Source organism: Coregonus clupeaformis, chromosome 28 (genome assembly GCF_020615455.1).
Source record: "Coregonus clupeaformis isolate EN_2021a chromosome 28, ASM2061545v1, whole genome shotgun sequence".
Classification (NCBI taxonomy): domain Eukaryota; kingdom Metazoa; phylum Chordata; class Actinopteri; order Salmoniformes; family Salmonidae; genus Coregonus; species Coregonus clupeaformis.
Window position 1 is genome coordinate 31,432,945 of NC_059219.1, and position 24,596 is coordinate 31,457,540.

A 24,596-nucleotide genomic window follows, 5' to 3' on the forward strand; every position below is an offset into this window, starting at 1 on the left:
GTTCCATGCTGCACTGTACATGCCTCTTCAGTCATCAACATGTTTAGCCCAGCGTCCAATCATCCAACCAAAACCAGCCAAAGGAGGTTTGAGAATCCAACCAGAGCAGGGTCAGAGGGGTAAACCAGTAACAGGCAGGCCCACACACAAAACCACACACACAGGCAGAGGCACACACACACACACACACACACAGAATCACACACACACAGAATCACTCACACAGGCAGAGGCACACACACACACACACACCACACAGAATCACACACACACACCACACAGAATCACACACACAGAATCACACACACACACACACACACACACACACACAGAATCACACACACACACGTAATCACACACACACACACAGTTAGAATATTCAACAAAGAACGATATATGCTCCTAGAACTGCCTAAAGGGTTAATGCACACAACTCTCTCTGTTCCTCTGCTACTACCCAGACAGGTTTTAACTGCTGTCTACACATACATGCACACGCGTTATCATTCACCTCCACTCCACAGACACCACATTACGGCTCACATTCATCCCAGTCATATCCCAGCCAGGGGGCTGTGCAACGGATATCTGCATGCATACAGTTCCCTTCCCCACATCCCAGCCATATCTCTGCATCAGTATTTAACCGGAAGGTTGGTAATGACAGTATTGTGTGTGTATAGACTCTTGCAGTACTCATCAGACTGGGAAGAAGGTATTACCATACAGGAGGAGAAACTATTAACCCATATGGGAATGAAGGCCTGTTTCTCCTGGCCTGAATGCAAATGGGACACACCTGATCAGTCAAATAACTGGTGATTTGCAGCCGCAGCAGAGATGGTCACTGTAACACTCTGATTTTATTAGGATCCCCATTAGCCCACGTCAATGGCGACAGCTAGTCTCCCTGGGGTCCGACAAATAACGAAAAATACATTACAGACAAAAATACTTTACAATTGACATACATTCTGACAACACACACAAACATATACACACAGCTCGGATTCTATTAATGTCTGTCTGTCTATCTGTCTGTCTGCCTGCCTGCCACATGACCAACCAAGCGCTCTAGGATTGGGCAGTGGGTGGCAGGGCACACATATTAGCACAGTACCTCTTACGTCATTCTGACCCCCCACTCCCTCCCTAAACCCCACAACTCCCCGCTCCTCTTCCAAACCGCTACCTCCGACACCCCACTGGGGCTTACACTAGCTACAGTACTCCTCTCTGCCCTCTGCCCTCACACACATCATATCAATGGGACTTTACATGAGTGAGGAGGTGTGGAAAACTCCCTGGCGGAAAATCATATATGTCCACGTGCACCCAGTCTAATCTTAGCTGTTAAACACCAGTTTGATGGCTTCTTGTATACTTTTAAAATGTGTGCTGTGATGAATAGTTTGCAGAGAGAGAGAGAGAGGAGTTTATGAGAGAGAGAGATAGTGCATGACAGATATAAACTGAGTGTACAAAGCATTAAGAACACCTGCTCTTTCCATGACAGACTGACCAGGTGAAAGCTATGATCCCTTATTGACGTCACTTGTTAAATCCATTTCAATCAGTGTAGCTGAAGGGGAGGAGACAGGTTAAATAAGGATTTTCAAGCCTTGAGACAATTCAGACATGGATTTTGTATGTGTGCCATTCAGAGGGGGAATGGGCAAGACAAAAAATGTAAGTGCCTTTGAACAGGGTATGGTAGTAGGTGCCAGGCGCACTGGTTTGTGTCAAGAACTGCAACGCTGCTGGGTTGTTCAAGCGCAACAGTTTCCCGTGTGTACCAAGAATGGTCCACCACCCAAAGGACATACAGCCAACTTGGGAAGCATTGGAGTCAACATGGGCCAGCTTCCCTGTGGAACGCTTTCGACAACTTGTAGAATCCATGCCCCAAAGAAACAAGGCAAACAGCATTATGCAGGCTAGATTACGCTAGTTTGTAACCTCCTCCAGAGAGTCCATGCCCCAAAGAGTTGAGGCTGTTCTGAGGGCAACTCAATATTAGGAAGGTGTTCCTAATGTTTGGTATACTCAGTGTATATAGACACAGAGAAATAAAATAAAAAGAGTAAACGACAGATAATTATTGCAGAGGATTGAAGGAGAAACTAGCCTGTCCATTATTGTGATAGTATCACCAACAGCAGTGTGCTGACTTTACTGAGAGACTGCAGTATGAGTGATAGACTGATGATGACAACCACCCGTGAGAATACAACTCTATTATCACAGTGCTATTGGATACATAGCCATTTCTGCAGCTGCAAAAATACAGAGAGAACCACAGTAGCCTAACAAGCAAACGCAGCAAGGAATCTTCAACGAACTCGGCTCAAAACACCTTAGGCACACCATTCATTCCTCTCCCCCACAATATATATTTTACTTCACCATATGTTTTGTGGTTACAGTAAGTTGCAGCAATGTAAGCAGAGCTTACTGTACTTGAAGGGAGAATGCAGTGCTCTGAAAAAGAGTTACGAGAAGTGAAATATGTAATACTAACTATGCAATCGACCGTTACGCTGAATAAAGCCATCCTCCGGAAGGGGACTATCGCCACGGTAACAGAATGTAGGTTTCAATGGAGCATGGACCCAGGCTTAGTGTGACACACACACACACACACACACACACACTGTTTGAAGGGAAAGGGAGGACAAGGCTAAAAACAGCCAGGGTCACGACCTTTCAAATGTCTCTCTGAGTCAGGCCTAAAACAGCGGGGTCTATATTTACAGAGAGAGAGAGAGTTAGGGGGAGGAAGAGAAAGAGACACAGGTTCCTACCTGTGTGGGGTTGTAGAGTTCCTGTAGTGCGTTGCGGGAGCCTTTCCTACAGCACACGTCCGCCGTAAATGGGTTCCTCCGCATGACTGTTAGAGAGGACAGAGAGAGGACCGTTAACAATGACCAATCACACTGGAACAACAGGAACAACAACCAATAAGAGAGTGGGCCTAATAATGTTAACTACAACAGCATTCACATAGAATAAATTACCATAAAGCTATATTCTGTAGGGGCCAAGGGCACTGACACAGCTAAACTACAAGGCCAGGTCCCTATACACACAACCAACAGCCCACACAAAAAAGCAGCCAGACAATACCTCTCAAATTACTAGATGAAAGAGCCCACTGAATAACTACATGAGATTGAACCGAAGAGTGGGTGTGGGTGAACAACAATACATTTGAGAGCCTTACTTTTCTCTGTTCTATGTTTCATCATCCTCACTGATCTAAAAGGACTGTATATGTAATGCCATATGACTGTAGGACAAAGACGTCACTGTAGGAAATCAGGACAAAGATGATCAACAACGTCTGCAGAGTGAGAGAGAGGGGGGGGGAGTAAGCCAACCGCAGACAAACCCACTTCCTGTATCTTTGTATCTAAACCAGTGCATCGTTTCCTGTTTGTGCTGCGTGTTGTGGACAAATCCCAGCCATTTCTGTCACCTGGGGAATGGAGGAGAGCGGAGTGCTTGTTCGTGTAACGAACCACTGCAGACTATCCATTTATACCTTACTTTCAGTAGGAGAGGGGGAAGAAATGCCGCTATACACATACATACACACAGCACACCTCAGTGTGATGGGTGACCTGTCACCTGGCTGTGAAAGCAGCTTCTTAATAATGCAGTTAATTCCCGCTCCCTACTGTGTGCATCATATACACAAGCAATTACTGCTCTTTCAGGAGAATACACACACACACTGAATGCAGCAGAGACAGTGTTCGAGAGAGAACAGAACAGTAATGAGGATTCATCCATGATATCTGGGAGTGATTACTCTCCCCTACTGGAAATGGCAGTACTGGGTCAGAAATCCATTCCGAAAATGCATCTGACTCTGCCGGCAGGCCTGTGGCTAATGACGATGGATGCCAACATATATCTGTATGAAAGCGTCCTCTGTGCCGGGTGCTAACAGCAACAGATTCAACTCTTCCACTCACTCACTCATTCTCATTTCTCCTCTACTGCATCTATGGGCTGTAGGCCTAATATGTACAGACAGTAAGATGATGAGTGAGAGAGAGACAGAGACAGAGACAGAGACAGAGACAGAGACAGAGACAGCCAGCCAGACAGAGAGAGAGAGAGAGAGAGAGAGAGAAAGAGAGAGAGAGAGAGAGCAAAGCTACTCTCGCTGAGCATTTAAATCTCCAAACAGTTCATCCTATTTCCCACATACACAAGTAGCTTACATACCACCACACACACCTGATCTACCGGTTTTGCTTCAGTGCCTCCAGGTACACACACAAACACGCTCTATTTAATCTGCTACTAATCCTGTCTAAGTCTGGTGTGTGTTAATACACTGATCTCTGTCTCTCTCTCTCTCTCTCGTTAATGCACAGAGTGGTAAGGGTGCCAATTTAAATACCAGTGTGGCCAGCCTGTACCCAGAATTTGTGAGAGCGTCTGTGTGTTCCACAAACATGCAAACACACACACTCCAAGCGTAACACACACCACCTTTCATATTCCATCAGCCCCAGCTCTCATACACCAGGAGAACTAATATCCCTCCTCCTCCTCCTCTTCCTCGATCTACCGAACCAAATGTTGTTGCTCAATTAAGTGATATAAACAATTTACGGTGTGAGTTTTTGTGGATGTTATTCTGGAATTTTACAGGCCTATTAATTCAGCCACTCTTTGTGAATCAGTGAAAATGTTCTACCAACTCCATCCACCTCAAAGGGTTAAAAAGGGCATTTGGTGTTTCCACTCTCCTCTGTGAACTACTGTTGGGCAGATTCTCTAGTGACTCTCCCTTTGCTTTCAGATCAAAGATACAACAGAGCCAGCCTCCCTCCCAAATCCCACCCATAACAGCTTCTGACATGCAAAGGATTCTAAGAAGTCAGCATCACAAACCAAGCAGAAAATACAGCGACACACAACAGTGAGCCCAGAATAAAAAAATACTAAATCAGATCAAAAGTTGGCATAAATATGTCATGTAAAACCGTCATTGAAGGAGTGGCTGGAGTGTATGTTGACAAGCACTATATTCACTGTGAGTTTGATTACATACTGCGGGTTTGATTACATACTGTAGTCCGTTCTGCACAAGCTCAGCAGGTCTGTAATCACACAACATCTGCAGCCATCTATCAGCAAGGGATTATGGGATACTGGAGGATTAATCTGCTGCTAATCTTACCTACACACAGAGAGCATCAATTCACTTGCCACTGTAACTCACACACACACTAAAGTGCATGAGCACACACAGTCACTGATGTGTACATGTACGTGCACATGTATGCACACACACACACACACACACACACACAGAGTGATCCCTCTGTAGGTTTGATTATGTCTAGCGGCAGACAGAGCTCCCGCAGACTTTTCATATCTCCTGTGAGTGTCTTGTCTGTGTGTGTATTTAAATGTGTGTGTTCTATCTCTCATGCTCAGAGCTGAAGTGCTGAAGCTTAATTAGGATTCAGATGAACAGCAGAATTAGAGCAGGAGCACAGAAGACAGATGTTAGTGCAACTTTATTAAACAAAAGCCTGATAAGCGCCTGTCAAATGTGTGTCGGAGGGTAATGCGTGTGAGTTGGTGCATAGGTGAGGGACGCAAGTCTGTTAATAATTGGATTTATGTAGCGCGTGTGTGTGTGTGTGTGTGTGTGTGTGTGTGCGCGCGCGTCCACAGGGAAAGGCTAGCTGAACCCAATCAGAGCAGTTGATATGATTGGCTGCTCTTTTCTCCTCCTTATTCATTTAGCTGTGGGCCTTTAATTACTAACGTGAACATAAAACACACCCTCATTGTGGCATGGGAACAACCATCAGTTTGGTAGAGACTGAAAGTGTGTGTATGTGAGTGTCTACACACACACGTTATGTTATAGTTAGGGGTGGAAAGAAATGGCTTGATGTAATGTATTAACATCCCCAATAGAAATATAATTCTGTTATTAATTAATTAATTAATAATTGCAGAAAATAAGGAATGTGTCTCATGAGAGAGGAGATGATGAAAGAGGAGGAACAAAAGTTGAAAACGATTGAGTCCAGGAGCAGAGAGAACGATCGCACTTCACAGTACATATAAGACCACACTGTAGCTATTATGGCTCTTTAAACTACACTGAACAAAAATATAAACGCAACATGTAAAGTGTTGTTCCCATGTTTCATGAGCTGAAATAAAAGATCCCGGAAATGTCCCACACGCACAAAAAGCTGATTTCTCTCAAATGTTGGTCACAAATGTGTTTACATCCCTGTCAGTGATCATTTATCCTTTGCCAAGATAATCCATCCACCTGACAGGTGTGGCATATCAAGAAGCTGATTAAACAGCATGATCATTACACAGGTGCACCTTATGCTGGGGACAATAAAAGGCCACTTTTTAATGTGCACAATGCAACAGATGTCTCAAGTTGAGGGAGCGTGCAATTAATGTTCATTTCTCTACCATAAGCCACCTCCAACGTCGTTTTAGAGAATTTGGCAGTACATCCAACCGGCCTCACAACCGCAGACCACGTGTAACCACGCCAGCCCAGGACCTCCACATCTGGCTTCTTCTGGTCTGAGAGGAGCCACCCGGACAACTGATGAAACTGTGGGTTTGCACAACCAAATAACCGTCTCAGGGAAGCTCATCTGCGTGCTCGTCGTCCTCACCAGGGATTTGACCTGACTGCAGTTCAGCGTCGTAACCGACTTCAGTGGGCAACTGCTCACCTTTGATGGCCACTGGCACGCTGGAGAAGTATGCTCTTTATGGATGAATCCCGGTTTCAACTGTACCGGGCAGATGGCAGACAGCGTGTATGGCGTCGTGTGGGCGAGCGGTTTGCTGGTGTCAATGTTGGGAACAGAGTGCCCCATGGTGGTGGTGGGGTTATGGTATGGGCAGGCATAAGCTACGGGCAACGAACACGATTGCATTTTATCGATGGCAATTTGAATGCACAGAGATACCGTGACGAGATCCTGAGGCCCATTGTCGTGCAATTCATCCGCCACCATCACCTCATGTTTCAGCATGATAATGCACAGCCCCAGGTCGCAAGGATCTGTAAACAATTCCTGGAAGCTGAAAATGTCCCAGTTCTTCCATGGCTTGCATACTCACCAGACATGTCACCCATTGAGCATGTTTGATGCTCTGGATCAACGTGTATGACAGCATGTTCCATTTCCCGCCAATATCCAACTTCGCACAGTCATTGAAGATTAGTGGGACAACAATCCGCAGTCCGCAATCAACAGCCTGATCAACTCTATGCGAAGGAAATGTGTTGCTACATAAGGCAAATGGTGGTCACACCAGATACTGACTGGTTTTCTGATCCACGCCTACAGCTTCATGATATAATGCAATAATCAGAATACTAACTGGACAGTTGAGTGGGTTAGTTTGTCTCTAGTTTTCTCTCTGTGTGTGGTCTATTGGCCGTGTTAGCTTTGAGTATAGGTCTTTGAGTAGGTCGAAGGTCATTTAGACTGCTGTGTGATCATCGGGGAAAGGTTGAGGGGTCGTTATAAGTAGATGATTTATGAAGCTCAGAAAGAGTCAAGGTGGTGGATAAGGGGTTAAATGATCCCCTGGTCCTAAAATCCTCATCCCCAGGAGAGGCTTTACAGACACGCCTGGTGCCCAAATTGATGATGTATGTTGCACACCTGAGAGTCAAGTGGAGACGAATGGATTCGGTTCAGTCAGTCGTCCTGATGAGCCCTTCCCAGCTAGCTAGTTTATGCTGGCTAGCTGACAACAGCATCAACATGGTGCTAGTTAAATTGTGTAAAAGAGAGTTATGTTTAGTTCGATGGGCGATGGAGAAATAACTTGTAGTATTAGTCACCATCTGGATGTCAAGCCGTTGCGAATGACCAGTGCAACGATGTTGTATCGAGGTGCTTGCTAGCCTCTTCGCTCCAGGCAACAGGCCTCTCGGAACGAAGCAATATGGTCGGGCGAAGAGGCTAGTGCTTGCCAACGTGAGTGAATTTTCCTCCAGAAAACTGGAAATGGGGAACATGACCACAGCTGGTCACTAAATGGTAATCTGACTCAGTGTCATTATTGGTCCATCTGTCTTACTATCAACAAGAGAAGATAATTTGTTGGTTGGTTGCCAAGCAACACATCAGTGCAGAAACTCTTAGCTATGGAGAAGTCTGTTTAGTTCTTTATGATTTTTAAGTGGAGATACAGATAACATAGACAAACACACACACACACAGAGAAACAGGATGGATGACTAAACAGAGGAGCATGTTGTAAACCCATATTTGGCCTCTGACTAAGAGACAGTGGTCAGTCACACAGTCAGAGGCGGTCAAGCATGGTCAGATATGGTCAGAGGCAGTCAAGCATGGTTAGACAGTCACACAGAGAGATGGACAAACTACAGCAGACAGACGTGAATCACAAACCACAAGCCCAGAGGAGGTGAACCTACGGGACCAGTGGGAGATTCATAGTAAAGGAAAAAAGAGAGAGATGGAGTGAGAAAGGGAGAAGTGAGGAAGGGAGGGAAGGGAGGGGGAAGATATGGACACAGACAGCAGAAGGGATGAACCCACTGAACCTCTCAGTGTGACACCCCTGGGAGTGTCAAACACACACACCTCCTGTGCTGCCTTGTCTGTAACCCTTGCAGTCATGAACATGAATATGAGTGAACAGAGGGTAGACTAATCAGAGAGAGAGAGAGAGAGAGAGAGAGAGGTGCAGATGAAGAGACAGACAGATAGACAAGGATATGAACCATAGATCATTCGTAAGGTGATGCATAGCAGCCATTGCAGTATGCACCAAAGCGCTCACAACACATTAGCCTTCTTAGCCTACCTCCATTCCTCCTCTTCTGGACCCCCAATAATCACCCTCCCGTGCCCGGCAGTGGTCAACAGGATGGGTGTCTCAAAAAACACCTCATTCTGCAATCAGGGTGGAAGGGCTGTGCTCAAAAGACCACAGGGAAGAACCACACGCTCCATCACGCATGCAGTCACTCTGTGTGTGTGTGTTAGTCCTGAATGTTCCCTCCAGCTGTGTTCCAGTAATACTGTGATGGAAGCTTAAAGGATGGGGTAAGAGGTCACTAGGGCTGACCCCATTTAGTCGACTGGTTGATTGTTTGGTCGATAGGCTGTTGGTCAACTGGGATTTTTTTTGTCAGCCAGTTGCAAAAAACATTTATTTTTATGGCACATCTTGATTGACTACGGGGGTGGCTCAACAGTACTGCATTTACCGTTATTTCCCCTCATTTTTAATCTACAATGTTTATTTGGTTACCATAGCTTCTGTTAATGCATTCAATATATTATTATCATTACAGTATTTTACAGTTGTCATTGTTGGAGTGGACACGTTGTTTGCAGAGCGCACAACCTAGGCTACACTTGTGAGAAACAAGTTTTGGTTTACTTCATTCCAATAACGAGTTTTGTCAATTTAGTCATTGTGTTTTGTAAGGACGCGCACCTGATTACTCATAGAAGTAGGCCAAGGCTACCTGGCCTGCGCGCAAATGTAGGCTTATAAATGTGCCCATTTGGGGATCTGATAGTATTTCTGATTGTCTTAACTCACCACCAATAATGAGCTGTGGAGCTTCTCAAAGCAATTTTTTCTTCACCTCAAAATAGCAAGTAAACAAAGTCTGTTTTTACATCCATTGAGAATGACAATAGTTCCTCAAGGTAGCCTATTTGAAAAATCTTTCCAGCTCTCTCCCTTTCGATAACCACTCCACCTGAAAAGGGAAAAAAATGCCATGCTCTGATCCAGTGGAAACATCATAAAATAGGCCTACCTGATTTCTTCTTATCCCTTGCGCAAATAGCCTACAGTTGTGTCTGTCCGGAGCTCACTGGCATGGGAAACTCTGTGGGTCCAGAATACTTTATACAATGTTGCAAGTTTGTTAGTGAAAGCTTTGGGCTGGACCAAGTTGATAGTTGATACAATATTTCAAGTTCCTTGAAATAGGCCATGCATAGCCAATGTGATTTATTTTTATCAGGATGTTTTCTACCTTCAGGCTGCAATGTTTTAATTTGTTGGCTTTATGTAGGCTATTTTTACATAGTTGGCAATGGCAATAGAAGTTACTTTTAGATTTGTATACTTTTCATTTAGTTTTAGATATCATTTTTATTAATCACATGACAATGATTTTGAGATAGGAAGACTATTTAAATAAATGAAACTGTTCCACGAAAATGTGCATACAAAAATCATAACTGGCACGCAGATCGGTAAAAATTGTAAGATATCCACCCACACAGTCAACTGACTTATAAAAGGTGCTATGTTTTCCTAGTCAATGTCCCAGATCTGACTCTGTTAGCCAGCTAGAGAGAGGATTACAACACCTTTTTAGATAACAATTAGCAGCATAATACACAAACACACCATGACCTCCTTTACAGTTCAGTTGAATAGGAAAGGAGGTGGGTAAGACAGTGAGTATCTATGTCTTTGAAACGACTACACACCACTGGTGATTTTAACATGTCAATCTTGGTGGGGCAAACTTAACCAATTGTTTTAGATGCATACCAACAAAGCCACTACACAACATTGTATTATTTTAGTAGGCCTACGTGTTCTAAAAAGGAAGGGAAATACAATCACGAGGATCCACTTTTATAGACAATATACCGACGCACAGACAGCGCATTGCGCAAACAAAACAACCCTCTCAAATATCAACTGGAATTACATGGGTCTATTACTGAACTTTCACTGGCAAACATGGTTACAGACCCAACAACATTATAGTCTCCCCTCCTCGTTGAGAAAAGCACATGAGCTAATTATAATACACAAAGTAAGCAAAACAATGAAATCATTCCAGCATTGCCTAAAATGATTAATAAGATACTAATGAGACAGACCTATTTAAGCAATTTAACAATTGAGATGTACAAAATTCTGGCTGTCAGTCTGTGTGAGGTCTACTCGTCTGTCATCTGGGGGGAGGGGAAGGGGGGTAAAACTATAGGAGGGGGCTGTGTCAACAGCCTGCAATTCATCTAACCCACCACAGATCTAGTCCCTGTTTTCACTAGCTACTTCAGAGTGATTGATTGTTTATAGAACAAACAGACTACTCTCCCTGAGTCCCTGTGCTCTCCCACCAAAATCCTCACAGGCTCCTCACAGACTCAGAATTCCCTGTTTTTACACACTCACCACCAGACGATGTGACCTCTGACACATAGGAAATGAGGAAGTGACACTCACTCTAATTCTCCGTACTGCAGACTAAAGGTCAGGGGTCAAGCTGTGAGGGGTCACGTGAGGTCAAAGTGTCACTCACCGTTCACAGCTGGAGCTGGCGTTGTCACAGTAGGAGTCAATGGCAAACACACACGCGCACGCAAAAGCATACATACACAACTATTTCTCGAATGAATAGACATGCCCTCTAGCTCTTACATTTTCCTATTTCACTTGCTCGCTCTCGCTCTCTCTCTCTCTCTCTCTCTCTCTCTCTCTCTCTCTCTCTCTCTCTCTCTCTCTCTCTCTCTCTCTCTCTCTCTCTCTCTCTCTCTCTCTCTCTCTCTCTCTCTCTCTCTCTCTCTCTCTCTCTCTCTCTCTCTCTCTCTCTCTCTCTCTCTCTCTCTCTCTCTCTCTCTCTCTCTCTCTCTCTCTCTAATCCTGTGTGCCTCATGGGTCCCTGTCGTTCCTGATCTCAGCACGCTTCCCTGCAACCCTCAACCCTCGGTTCGCCCTGCACTGCCTCCTGTCTCACACTCCCACTGGGACACAGGGATTTAATGATAACACACACACACACACACATATTTCTCTCATGGCCATGTTTGTCAAAGAATGCTTCCAGGAAGGATTTCTGTTCTGTTTTCTCGCTCTAGTGTTAATTTAGTCTGCTTTGGATTTATTCTTGTCTGGTTTAGTTCTGGATCTGGTCCTTCTGGTTTGATCTGTGTTACAGGAAGTCTAGAGATTAACTCAAATCTCTGCTGTTACTGTGAACCAGCCAAAGGAGATTGGGGCCTCTTAAATTGACGCTAACATACACACACACACACTCCCTCTGTGACTGTCTGATTAAAGTTGCATTTAAAGACAGCATCCCACCAGTCAGGGGGTCTGGTCAAAGCCCCAGTCTCAGCAGGAGCAGAAACACAGCCTACGGGACACGTCTTTAAACCAAGCAGCTGGACACACAGAGACACGCACACACACACACACACATCTTTAAACCACAAAGCGAGGTCAATGCAGGAAAACATGGAAAGTATTTTAATGGTCGACTAGCTTTGTCACCACCCGCTGTCTTCAGCTAATGAGGGGACAAATAGAGAGAGAGAAATAGAGAGAGTGAAAGAGAGCGATAAGGAGATGGAGTATAGAGGCCTCAGTAAGGTATTGCCATAACAGGTACTAGGTCTTGTATAGTGCTCCAGCGGTGTAATTAATTGGCTGTTTTTGTTCTTCTGCCAAAAAAAATTATCCAGACACGATGACAGAGCTGCCCTTAGCGTGCCCGATGGGTCCTACAGGCAAAGAGAGGACACCTGTGAAATATCACTGAGGAATGTAAGCTCACTAGATCCCTGCACTGCACCTAGCCTGTCAACGTCATGTCCATAATCAATGCATTGAAGTGGTAATAAATCACAACACACTGTTATATACTGTCTCATGAGTACTGGCAGGACTAAATGGGCATTATTAGGCTGTGTCCTGGCTCCATCAAAGATAATCAATACATATTAACCTGATCATTTTCTGAAGTTGTGGAGCAAGGCTTCAATTGACCCCTGACCAATACAATGACTACCTCCCCCTTCTACTGGGACTGTGAGACTGACTATGACTAGCACACTCTACTGACAATCCTCTGATCTGTTCGTCCTGACTAGACAGAAGATGAGTCCCTGACCTCTTCCTATCCCCACCTCTGTCTCCTTAATGTGGCTCATTAGACACATTGAGTAGTGTGTTAATTAAATAAACAGCAGAGTTAATAGACTGCAGCCAGCTCCCAATACAAAGGATAAACTCAACAGTTACTATGGCAACAGCTTGGTGGTCTCCCTCTTTTCATAGATAAGCACACACACACACACACACACACACACACACACACACACACACACACACACACACACACACACACACACACACACAGTGTTGTTACTGGACAGTAGTAGTGCTGCTGTGTTTACCAGCCCCCTGTGGAGATGCCAGTGTCTCAGCTGGCTACACATGATGCTTTGGGGCTTAAGAGGACTGAGATACCATCTGGCAGACAGGGGGTCAAAACCACAACACAACATCCCCACAACACCAGAACAACAAAGTCACAACCACAACCACTGACCTAAACTAATTCTGTCCATGGTTACAACCTGCACCAAAACCAGACTGATGCTCAGTCAGATCAATGACTCAAAACGTCCGATCAGATGAACAATGACCATAATCAAACCAAAACAAACATCAGGATAGAGATGGAACCAAATGAACAGATGAAATGGATCCAAAACATCTGAGCCATGACAGAGATTATGTTGAGGAGGGACCATACTGTAGGCCGACTGTACGTTCTGTTAGTGGGAGTTGTGTTTAATAGAACTATGTAGGCCATTTCCACTGGATATACTGTAGAGTATCAAGTAGCATATGACATAAAACCAGTCTGACGGGAACCAGAATGATACTCTAGGTTTGTTTACTAAGTGCTCTTCGTGGGATCCCTAGCGTGATCCTGGTGTCAACGTCACCAGTGTTAACGAGCTGTTGACGTAACGCCTTCGAACTATGTCACTGTTACTGTATGTGCTGCAGTGAGTCTTTCAGGAGAGAGAGAGAGAGAGAGAGAGAGAGAGAGAGAGAGAGAGACAGAGAGAGAGAGACAGAGAGAGAGAGAGAGAGAGAGAGAGAGAGAGAGAGAGAGAGAGAGAGAGAGAGAGACATAGAGAGAGAGAGAGAGAGAGAGAGAGAGAGACAGAGAGAGAGAGAGAGAGAGAGACAGAGAGAGAGAGAGAGAGAGAGAGACAGAGAGAGACAGAGAGAGACAGAGAGAGAGAGAGAGAGAGAGGAGGAGAGTCAGCAAAAACGGAAGAGTAAAACAGCAGATGACATTTTGACAGCGTGGAAGAGAGTGTGTGTGTGAGAGAGAGAGAGACACAGGTTGAGAAGCTCCAGACATTCTCTGATGTCAGAAGCTACACAGCTGATCTACACAGCTCTGGAGCAAAGGCATTTCACACTGACAGCACTTAATGTCACTCCAATGTCATATAACACTGACTTGAGGGCTGGGGGATTTTTCTTTCTGTCTGTTCTGCATCATTCCTTTTCCCTCTTGGCTTCTCTATTCCTCTCTCTCGTCTTTCTTTGTACCCACATACTGTATAAGTCTCTCTCCACTCCCTATCATTTCTCTCTCTCTCTCTCTCTCTCTCTCTCTCTCTCTTCTCTCTCTCTCTTCTCTCTCTCTATGCGTGCGTGCGTGCATGCGTATGAGACCCAGCACTATATATAGCTCCAGAGGCTGTGGCTCCATGGGGGTTGAGCTGGCTCCTTCCCCAGAGCAGAGCTGCCCTCGCTGGGACACTGCAAGGGCACAAACCCCTAATTGTCTGAGCTGCACCCTGGAGAGGGAGGAGAAGGATGGAGGGAGAGAGGGTGATGAAAGAGAAAAATATAGATAAGGGAAGGGAGGATAGGAAAATCCATACAAAGAGGCAAAGTATAAATTACTTTGAGAGAACAAAACTGGAGGGAGGGACAAAATAGTGAGCAAAAATAATATTGGGAGAAAATTAGACTATAAAACTTTCCCATTAAGTCTGGACAGAAATGTCATTTACAGATAGAGAGAGAGAGAGAGAGAGAGAGAGAGAGAGAGAGAGAGAGAGAGAGAGAGAGAGAGAGAGAGAGAGAGAGAGAGAGAGAGAGAGAGAGAGAGAGAGAGAGAGAGAGAGAGAGAGAGAGAGAGAGAGAGAGAGAGAGAGAGAGAGAGAGAGAGAGAGACAGAGACAGAGACAGAGCGAGAGACAGAGACAGAGACAGAGACAGAGACAGAGACGAGAGAGAGAGAGAGAGAGAGAGAGAGAGAGAGAGAGAGAGAGAGAGAGAGAGAGAGAGAGAGAGACAGAGACAGAGACAGAGACAGAGACAGAGAGAGAGAGAGAGAGAGAGAGAGAGAGAGAGAGAGAGAGAGAGAGAGAGAGAGAGAGAGAGAGAGAGAGAGAGAGAGAGATAAACAGCCCAAAAGATAGTGGAAAAACAGGTTTAAGGAACTCATCCCAAACAGATACCCTGAGGCTGTTCTTCCTATAAACCCAGGAGACCAACACAAACCCACAGACTCAAGAACAGTCTTAGCTCCAGTCTGTTTCTGCCTTAGTCAACTCCATTGTTATTGCTATATGCAGAAACCAGACTGAAACACAGTTGGGTTAATTCCATTTAAAATCCAGGCATAGCTATGAATTGAACTGGACTCCTATGGAGAGAGATCCATGTCAAATCCGGAATTGACAGGAATTGAAATGGGATTCACTTCTAGCGTGTCAGAGACCAGAAATTAATTGGCTGCTTCTTTTCTACGGAGGCCACTGATGCTAATCTACCTAAAAGGCAACGCTAACTCCGTTAGCTTACAAGGGGTTAGCTTGATCCACTACTCTATTGTATAGAACAAAGGGATATCTGACTCAGTCAGTCAGAGCAGATTTTCCCACAGACAGAGGCAGACGTGTGTGTGTGTGTGTGTCTGTGTGTGTGTGTGCTCGTGTGTTTGGATATGCTTGAGCGCACGTACCTCTTGATTACTGTGTGCGCTTGCAAGCCGTCTAGCTCAAATCAGAGAGGAATAGGTGGTAAATGCAGGTTATGCATGGAAAGAAATCAAATCAAGACAGATTGATTGGGGGAAAAAATGATAGGATAACGTTAGGATAATGTTGTGGCTAGGACGCTCCTTCAATTATGAGTGCGCTGTGTCTGTAGTGTGAACATGATGGTGGCTATTCTGTGGGGTGTAATTATACAAACCCTCATCACAAAGAGACAGTCAACTGGCCTACAGTCAGCATAGGACAGCGCTTTCCTCTTCTCTGTTTTAAGGATACACAGTGAGGGATGTATGTGTGTATGTGTGACTGTCCATGCATGTTCAATTCAATAAACTTTGACTCTTTCAATAAACTTTATTGAGTGTGTGTGTGTGTGTGTGCACGTGTATTTGTGTGTGTGAGTGTCTCTCTCTGTATGTCTGAGAAGGGAGGCAAGAAGTCTGACTCAGCACTAGATTTCATTTAGTGGGAGGAGAAATCCCAGTAACATTGCAGCCTTGGCTATAATATGCCATTTAGCAGACGCTTTTATCCAAAGCGACTTACAGTCATGCGTGCATACATTTTTGTGTATGGGTGGTCCCGGGGATCGAACCCACTACCTTGGCGTTCCAAGCGCCGTGCTCTACCAGCTGAGCTACAGAGGGCTATGTAATGGGTGTAACATACACACTGTGTTCCCTATCAGAAACTGTTCTTAGCATGCAGCAGTGTGCTATCATTTCCCGCACCATTAACTTCCTGAATGTCTTGTTCCCTCAGAAGAGCTCTGGCAAACACTTTGGTCCCAGTTTTCATTTGTAGAAAATAAATTCCTCATAACACACGTTATTTCTCCCTCCCACTGTCCTTTTATATTTCTTTTTACGCTTCCCTCCCTCGCTTTCTTGCAAACTCGAAAATATGTGCACTAAAGAATAAAAGGGTATTAGTTCTAGAGGCCTTTCCTCTCAGCAGATGTCTAAATGTCATCACATTTATTTTGATTGTCTTGGAAGAAGGAGTGACACACAGCGAGGAGCAATCTGACCCCAGTGTTAAATTAGCACTTAACACCTAGCCATGCTGCCAGGGAAAGATGAGCTCACTACTTTAAGACAACACCTGTCCCCCACACCGTCCGTCAAATATGAACATCAGCCCTATAGGCACTTGCAAACACACACAGGCATACACACACGAACGCACGCACAACGCACACAGAGAAGATACACTGAATGTACAAAACATTATGAACACCTGCTCTCTCCATGACAAAGACTGACCAGGTGAATCCAGGTGAAAGCTGTGATCCTTTATTGATGTCACTTGTTAAATCCACTTCAATCAGTGTAGATGAAGGGGAGGAGACCATTTTTAAGAAGGATTTTTAAGCCTTGAGACAATTGAAACATTGTGTATGTGTGCCATTCAGAGAGTGAATGGGCAAGACAAAATATTTAAGTGCCTTTGAACGGGGTATGGTAGTAGGTGCCAGGCGCAGCGGTTTGTGTCAAGAACTGCAAAGCTGCTGTGTTTTTCATGCTCAACAGTTTCCCATGTGTATCAAGAATGGTCCACCACCCAAAGGACATCCAGCCAACTTGACACAACTGTGGGAAGCATTGGAGTCAACATGGGCCAGCATCCCTGTAGAATGCTTTTGACACCTTGTAGAATCATCACCCGACGAATTGAGGCTGTTCGGAGGGCAACTCAACATTAGGAAGGTGTCCGTGTTTTTTATGTTTGGTACACTCAGTGTTTAAAGATAGAAGGTAGAAACGGAAAGCACATGTGTTCCTGATTAGGCTAGTGGGCATGCTTCTAAATGTCTGGTATTATTCAGTCTGGCCATTGTTTCATCTGTAGTTTCCTGTCCACACCCAGCCAGTCACAACGCTCCAGGAATAAAAAGATGAGAGGAGAGGACACAAACGCTGGATAGAGTCAGTCAACATTCCCAACCAGAGTTCCTGTCTCTAAACAAATGCCCCAAAAACAGGCCACGATTCCCAAGCTTTCCTAAAAATTCCCAACTCAGCAAACTAAGTTAGGCCTACTTGAGTTACTTGCAAACTGAGTTACTTGAGTGTAACTACAGCCTATATTCTAGTATTTTAGCAGACACTCTTATCCAACTTACAGTAACTTACTTCCATACCAGCGGCGGCCTGCCCATTAGGGCGTTAAGGTCGGTGCCCCACTTGTGATTGGTCCCCAACAAATTATAAATATATATATATATGTAATATAACTCATGGGTTATGTTTTAAATGCTCATAAAAGTCTAGTAAATGTGTACATTTTCCTGTTTAGAAAAATATATTATTCAAAACAAGCTGTTCAGTTACTCACTACTCTGCCCCTCAGTGACTGCCAGCAGCAGCAGCTCCACCTCCGTGGGCGCATAGAACATTGCGAACATTGCTTGGATTGATGTGCCAGCTTTTTGCTATGATGTAGAACTGCCCCAATGAATTATATGAAATTATAACAGCACAAAGTAAATGGACCGTCCTGGGGTGCTCAAATGTGCGTCCGTTCAGTCAGAACTTCTGGGTCTGCTCTAGTCTCTGTCCCAATGAGTCTCTCGCGCCAGACAGCTTACTTCCGCACATGAGACTAGACCTGCTCTATCAGGTTCAGATAGCGCTAAAGCAGAAAGCAAATTGTAATGAACTTGTAAATAAATAATAATAACAGTCATGGGAGCGTGGGACCTGATAAACCGGACAACTACATTCAACAAGAGTCAAAGGACAGAGGGATACACTAGCTAAAACCTTCTCATCGCGGATCTGGTAGGACAGAAAAGCATGGCTAATTTTGTTTCTCCCCATTAGGTTCTACTGTAGGTGACATGGCGGCATGTTGTGTAAACTAAAACAGCATAAAACGGGTGTGTCACAAAGCATGATAAAATTATTTAGCCCAGTTACAGTAATTTTTTGAAACATTGAGAAATAGTTAACCAGTTATCTACTTTTAATAAGCAGCTAGTTATAGCTAGATGGTAGTTTGCTAGCTAGTTAGCTCCCATACCGATTTCAAGTATTTTTTATATATGACTAACTCGGAAATATGAAGTTACTAGCGCATCATGCTTTGTGAGTTTATGTTAGCTAGCTATCTCCAGTAAGGTTATGTGTTTTCACTTATTGCATGTTTGTTGCGTTCTCCCTGGTTTCCACTAGTTACCACCAAAATTGGCTATATCGTAAAATGTATTTAAGGTGAGGGGTTAGGCATAAGGTTAGCAGTGTGGTTAATGTTAGGGTTAAGGATAGTTTTAGGTTTAAAATCACATTTTAAGTTGTAGAAATAGGCGGGCTTTATGACTGTGTAGCTGTGGTAACTAGTAAGGACCGTTCTCCCTGGTGCACTCGTTCATTCGTGAGCTGGCTGCTCATTCTAAATAGTATAATCTAATCTGTTCAAAACAGTGGAAGCATGTGCAGCAAGTAGCCATTTGGTTTCTGACATGCAAAAGTGAAATAGGTGTATTTATGCTGTTGTTCAAATGCACAGATCTTCTCAAAGAAACTACCAGTAGTTCGAAAACTTGGCATCATATTTCTGTCATGCTGCTTTGTTGACAACTCCAACCACCTCGCGCCACGGGTATTCAGCCAATCAGCAGCTGCCGCTGTTCCATACACCCAAACTCTCTGACCTGCTCTGGGACATACCATTCTCCTGAGGAAGATAAACGGGGGAGTACTGTGTGACTGAGTCATTTTGACCTATAGTCTGGTCTGCCTTGGACATGGTCTGTCCCTCCTTCTCTCAGAGTGACGTCAGTTACATATAATGCCTGCTGTTCTCCAGTATTGCACCACCAAATTATAGAGTGTGTGTCCAATCGAAGACTGCGTCCTCTTAAAATAGACAGCGGGAGAAAATTATAGTCCTGTAGTGTGTGTGTGTGAGTGTGGCAGTCAACCCTGAGCAAAACAGAAAAAGACAGTGGAGAAATACAAAGATGCTTTTAAAAAGTGTTTTGTGACGTCACACGCTTTGATCTATAGACACCCATTACCATGATGTGCCACAGGGAATTATGGGAAATCAATACCTTGTATGGAGAGAGAGAGAAAGATGAGGGGGGGCAAATGTAAGAGCAAGACAGAGAAGCCAAGCGAATATGGAAAGGTTCTTGAATGTTGATTATGCTGATGAGCACTCTGCCCTAAGTCCAACTACAGACTAGATGCCATCTTGGATGGTCCCTCTGCCAAAGGGGGCGTAACCCAGCCACCGTCAGCCTCCCTACCATTTCCATGGCTACGCTGCCCTACCTGACTGTGAAGCATGCTGGGAGTAGGAGGTAGTGTAACAGCTTTTGTTGTCTCCATCTCTCTCTTTCACTGTCCCTCTTTCATTTCTACCTGTTTTTCTCTCCATCTCATCTCTTTCTCTCCTCCTCCATCAAACTCATTTCATCCCCCTTTCCTCTCTCTCTCTATCTGCAGGTAGCAGATAACCGCCCTTCATAAATATATTTTAATCAACAACACTGGTTCATCAGCCCCAACAGTGAAAGACGTCACCTTCACACACACATCCACACGCAAACACGCACACATGCAAGCACGCACACACACACACACACACATTCTCGCAGATGGATGGTGACAGATGACTCTCAGGTTCTCCTTGTTAATGTTAGCAGCTGTTCTCAGAACAGCCTTTAAACACTCAGACTAAAGGAGAGACAGGCAGAATGAGAGTAATAACTCACCTGACCGTTACTATCATAGGCTACCACTTTAAAGGACATATAAAATCTCCCTCCGTGCGTCTGCCTGATGTTGTACACAGTGTACAAAACATTAGGAACGCCTTGCTAATATTGAGTTGCACCCCCTTTTCCCTCAGAACAGCCTCAATCCATCGGGGCATGAACTCTACAAGGTGTCAAAAGCGTTCCACAGGGATGCTGGCCCATGTTGACTCCAATGCTTCCCATAGTTATGTCAAGTTGGCTGGATTTCCTTTGGGTGGTGGACCATTCTTGATACACACGGGAAACTGTTGAGCGTGAAAAACCCAGCAGCATTGCAGTTCTTGACACACTCAAACCGGTGCGCCTGCCACCTACTACATACCCCGTTCAAACCTTTTGTCTTGCCCATTCACCCTCATACACAATCCATGTCTCAATTGTCTCAAGGCTTAAAAAACCTTCTTTAACCTGTCTCCTCCCCTTCATCTACACTGATTGAAGTGGATTTAACAGGTGACATCAATAAGGCATCACCTGGATTCACCTGGTCAGTCTATGTCATGGAAAGAGCATGTTTTGTACACTCCATGTATGTCCTCCTCAGACTATCTCTCTCTCCATCTTTCTCTTTGTGGCTGTGTCACTGTGTAGGCTGGGCTCTGGCTCTCTGAATCTTGGCAGATTATGCTGGGTTAGGGATCAGGGACAACTCAGCAGTCTGCAGTCTCTCAACAGCTCTACTCCCTTCCCCACGTCTCATCTACCTCTCTCGCTTCTCTTCTCCAGTCATCCCCTCTCCTCATCCCTTCTCCTCCATCTTCTTCCTCCTCCTCTTTTCTCAACATCTCAATCCTCATACCCTGTCCCCTTCCCAATCCAGCCTTTTACTCATCTCTCACTGCACCCCTCCATCTCTCACCTATACTCCTCTTCCCTCTCCTCTGTCATCCTCCCTCTTTCCATTCCACCCCTCTTCCCTTCTCTCCTGATCCCTCTTTCCTTCTCTCCTGATCCCTCTTTCCTTCTCTCCTCCCTCTTCCCGCTCTCCTGCTCTCTCTCTGGTCTAGACAGAGTGACTGTGTCCTGGTATAACCTGACCAGACTTCACACCACAGACGCCATGTCCACAGCATGGACTGGACTGGCAGCACTTTGATTTGGGGAGGAGATGGGATTACGTGTATGTGTGTGTGTATGTACATGTGTGTGTCAGGAGAGCTCTATTTGTTCCTCTACGATGTCAACGTGTCCAGCCCTCATCCCCTTTCCTGGACGGGCATGAGAGGGGTCTTTGAGTCGCGCCACGCTGCCCAGCCCAGCGGCCATCTGGTAACCCGCCATGGTGTGGGCTCACAGGCTGGTGTTGGTGCCCACCGTCCCCCCTGGCATTGCCAAACCAGCAGCGGCAGAACAACCAGGCTGGAACGTACCACACCCACTAACACACTCACTCAAGGCCTGATAGAGAGGCTAGACAGAGAGAGAGAGAGAGAGAGAGAGAGAGAGAGAGAGAGAGAGAGAGAGAGAGAGAGAGAGCGAGAGAGAAGGGAGAGGGAGGGGAATGAAAGAATCAGAGAATACAGACAGACGAGGTGTGATCAGAATCAGAATCAACTTTATTCACCAAGTACATTTACACATTCTCAGAATGGTACTTGGTGATATGGTGCAGCTAGAGATAGACAACATTAAGAGACAGAATACAGACAATGGAGTTTAAACAAAGGTTACATACACTATATATAACAAAAGTATGTGGACACCCCTTCAAATTTGTGGATTCGGCTATTTCAGCCACACCCGTTGCTGACAGGTGTATAAAATCGAGCACACAGCCATGCAATCTCCATAGACAAACATTGGCAGTAGAATGGCCTTACTGAAGAGTTCAGTGACTTTCAACATGGCACTGTCATAGGATGCCACCTTTCCAACAAGTCAGTTCGTCAAATTTCTGCCCTGCTAGAGCTGCTCCAATCAACTGTAAGTGCTGTTATTGTGAAGTGGAGATGTCTAGGAGCAACAACGGCTCAGCCGCGAAATGGTAGGCCACACAAGCTCACAGAACGGGACCGCCGAGTGCTGAAGCGCGTAGTGCGTAAAAATTGTCTGTCCTCGGTTGCAACACTCACTACCAAACTGCCTCTGGAAGCAACGTCAGCACAAGAACTGTTCGTCGAGAGCTTCATGAAATGGGTTTCCATGGCCGAGCAGCCGCACACAAGCCTAAGATAAGATCACCATGTGCAATGCCAAGCGTCTGCTGGAGTGGTGTAAAGCTCGCTGCCATTGGACTCAGAGCAGTGGAGCAGTGGAAACGCGTTCTCTGGAGTGATGAATCACGCTTCACCATCTGGCAGTCCGACAGACCAATCTGGGTTTGGCGGATGCCAGGAGAACACTACCTGCCCCAATGCATAGTGCCAACTGTAAAGTTTGGTGGAGGAGGAATAATGGTCTTGGGCTGTTTTTCATGGTTCGGGCTAGGCCCCTTAGTTCCAGTGAAGGGAAATCTTAACGCTACAGCATACAATGACATTCTAGATTATTCTGTGTTTCCAACTTTGTGGCAACAGTTTGGGGAAGTCCTGTTTCAGCATGACAATGCTCCCGTGCACAAAGCTAGGTCCATACAGAAATGGTTTGTCGAGATCAGTGTGGAAGAACTTGACTGGCCTGCACAGAGCCCTGACCTCAATCCCATCAAACACTTTTGGGATGAATTGGAATGCCGACTGCGAGCCAGGCCTAATCGCCCAACATCAGTGCCCAACCTCACTAATGCTCGTGGCTGAATGGAAGCAAGTCCCCACAGCAATGTTTCAACATGTAGTGGAAAGCCTTCCCAGAAGAGTGCAGGCTGTTATAGCTGCAAAGGGGGAACCAACTCCATATTAATGCCCATGACTTTGGAATGAGTGTGTGTGTTTCAGATGTTTCCCATTAGCCACAGTGCAGCACTTTGAATGTTCCTCTCAGAGCCACTTAATGAGACATGGTGACTAAAACCTCCATTTAATTAAAACCATGATTCACTCACTCCTTCACGGCCTCCATGCAGTCTACAGCCCTGAGTCTACACTATATAGCCTGGTCCCAGACCTGTTTGTGCTCTCTCGATAATCTTTCGTAGACAGACGGCGTAAACATAAATGGTACCGTTGAGCTGTCATGATACAACAGGATGCGTGAGGTAATGAGCAGCATTAGTTCAAATGGGGATTTGGACCAATCATGATTTCGCAGGTGTTAGCATATTTTGAATTTTGGAAGGTGAGGGGACATTTGGCCCATAGACATGCCTGTAACTTGCAGAGAGAGAGGGTGGAGCTCTTCGTTCCAGTTCCAATCCTCGTTATACGTATGGACCTAGAACTTAATCAAGCATCTGACCAATTACGTAAGACTTTAGTTCTGGGTTAGCTGAGATTACTCTCCTGTGGTCATTATAGCCTGGTCCCAGAACTGTTTGTGATGTCTTGCCAACTCATATGTTCATCTTCACAGACAATAGGAGTTGACAAGACAACACAAGCAAATCTGGAACCAGGCTTAGTCTCCACTTCGGTACCCTAACAGTCCTGCTTTGGTGTTCTTGGTCTCAAGGCAGCAGACTGCAGACGGCTTTGCCACGGGCTGTTACTCACTCTAATGACTAAACCAATGTGCTGCTCCGTGCTCCAAGTGTGTTGGTAGAGCAGGGGCTCGGAACTAAACTGAGCACTCACCCGAAAAAGAAAGGGCAACTGGGCAACACTCAAACTCTCTCTTTGTCTTACACACACACTTATTTATTATCTGAAACAAATTTACTCACACAAGTTGACAACAACAAAGGAAGGACCAATATGTTCAGACACGTACGTATCTGACACACACACACACACACACACCTTGCTGGCTCCTTTGGCCCTCTGAAGGTAAATATTAGCCGTGAGTCTGTCTGAGGCTGAGCAGCACCATGCTGTCACCACCCAAAAATGCTCCAGCACCCTTCTCTATCCCTCTCTCCAACGCACAGCCAC

The 24,596-nt window shown here is 45.2% G+C and overlaps 1 protein-coding gene across 3 annotated transcripts in view; it reads right to left on the minus strand.

The window, feature by feature from the left end:
* LOC121543562 (carbohydrate sulfotransferase 11) overlaps nt 1-24,596 on the minus strand; it is a 93,266-nt gene that overhangs the window by 55,519 nt on the left and 13,151 nt on the right. For all 3 annotated transcript variants that reach the window (XM_045208876.1, XM_045208875.1, XM_041853518.2), the window contains exon 2: nt 2,805-2,890. In XM_045208876.1, the coding sequence (XP_045064811.1) occupies nt 2,805-2,888 (84 nt within the window). In that variant the 5' untranslated portion in view covers nt 2,889-2,890. The remainder of the gene's footprint in view (nt 1-2,804; nt 2,891-24,596) is intronic.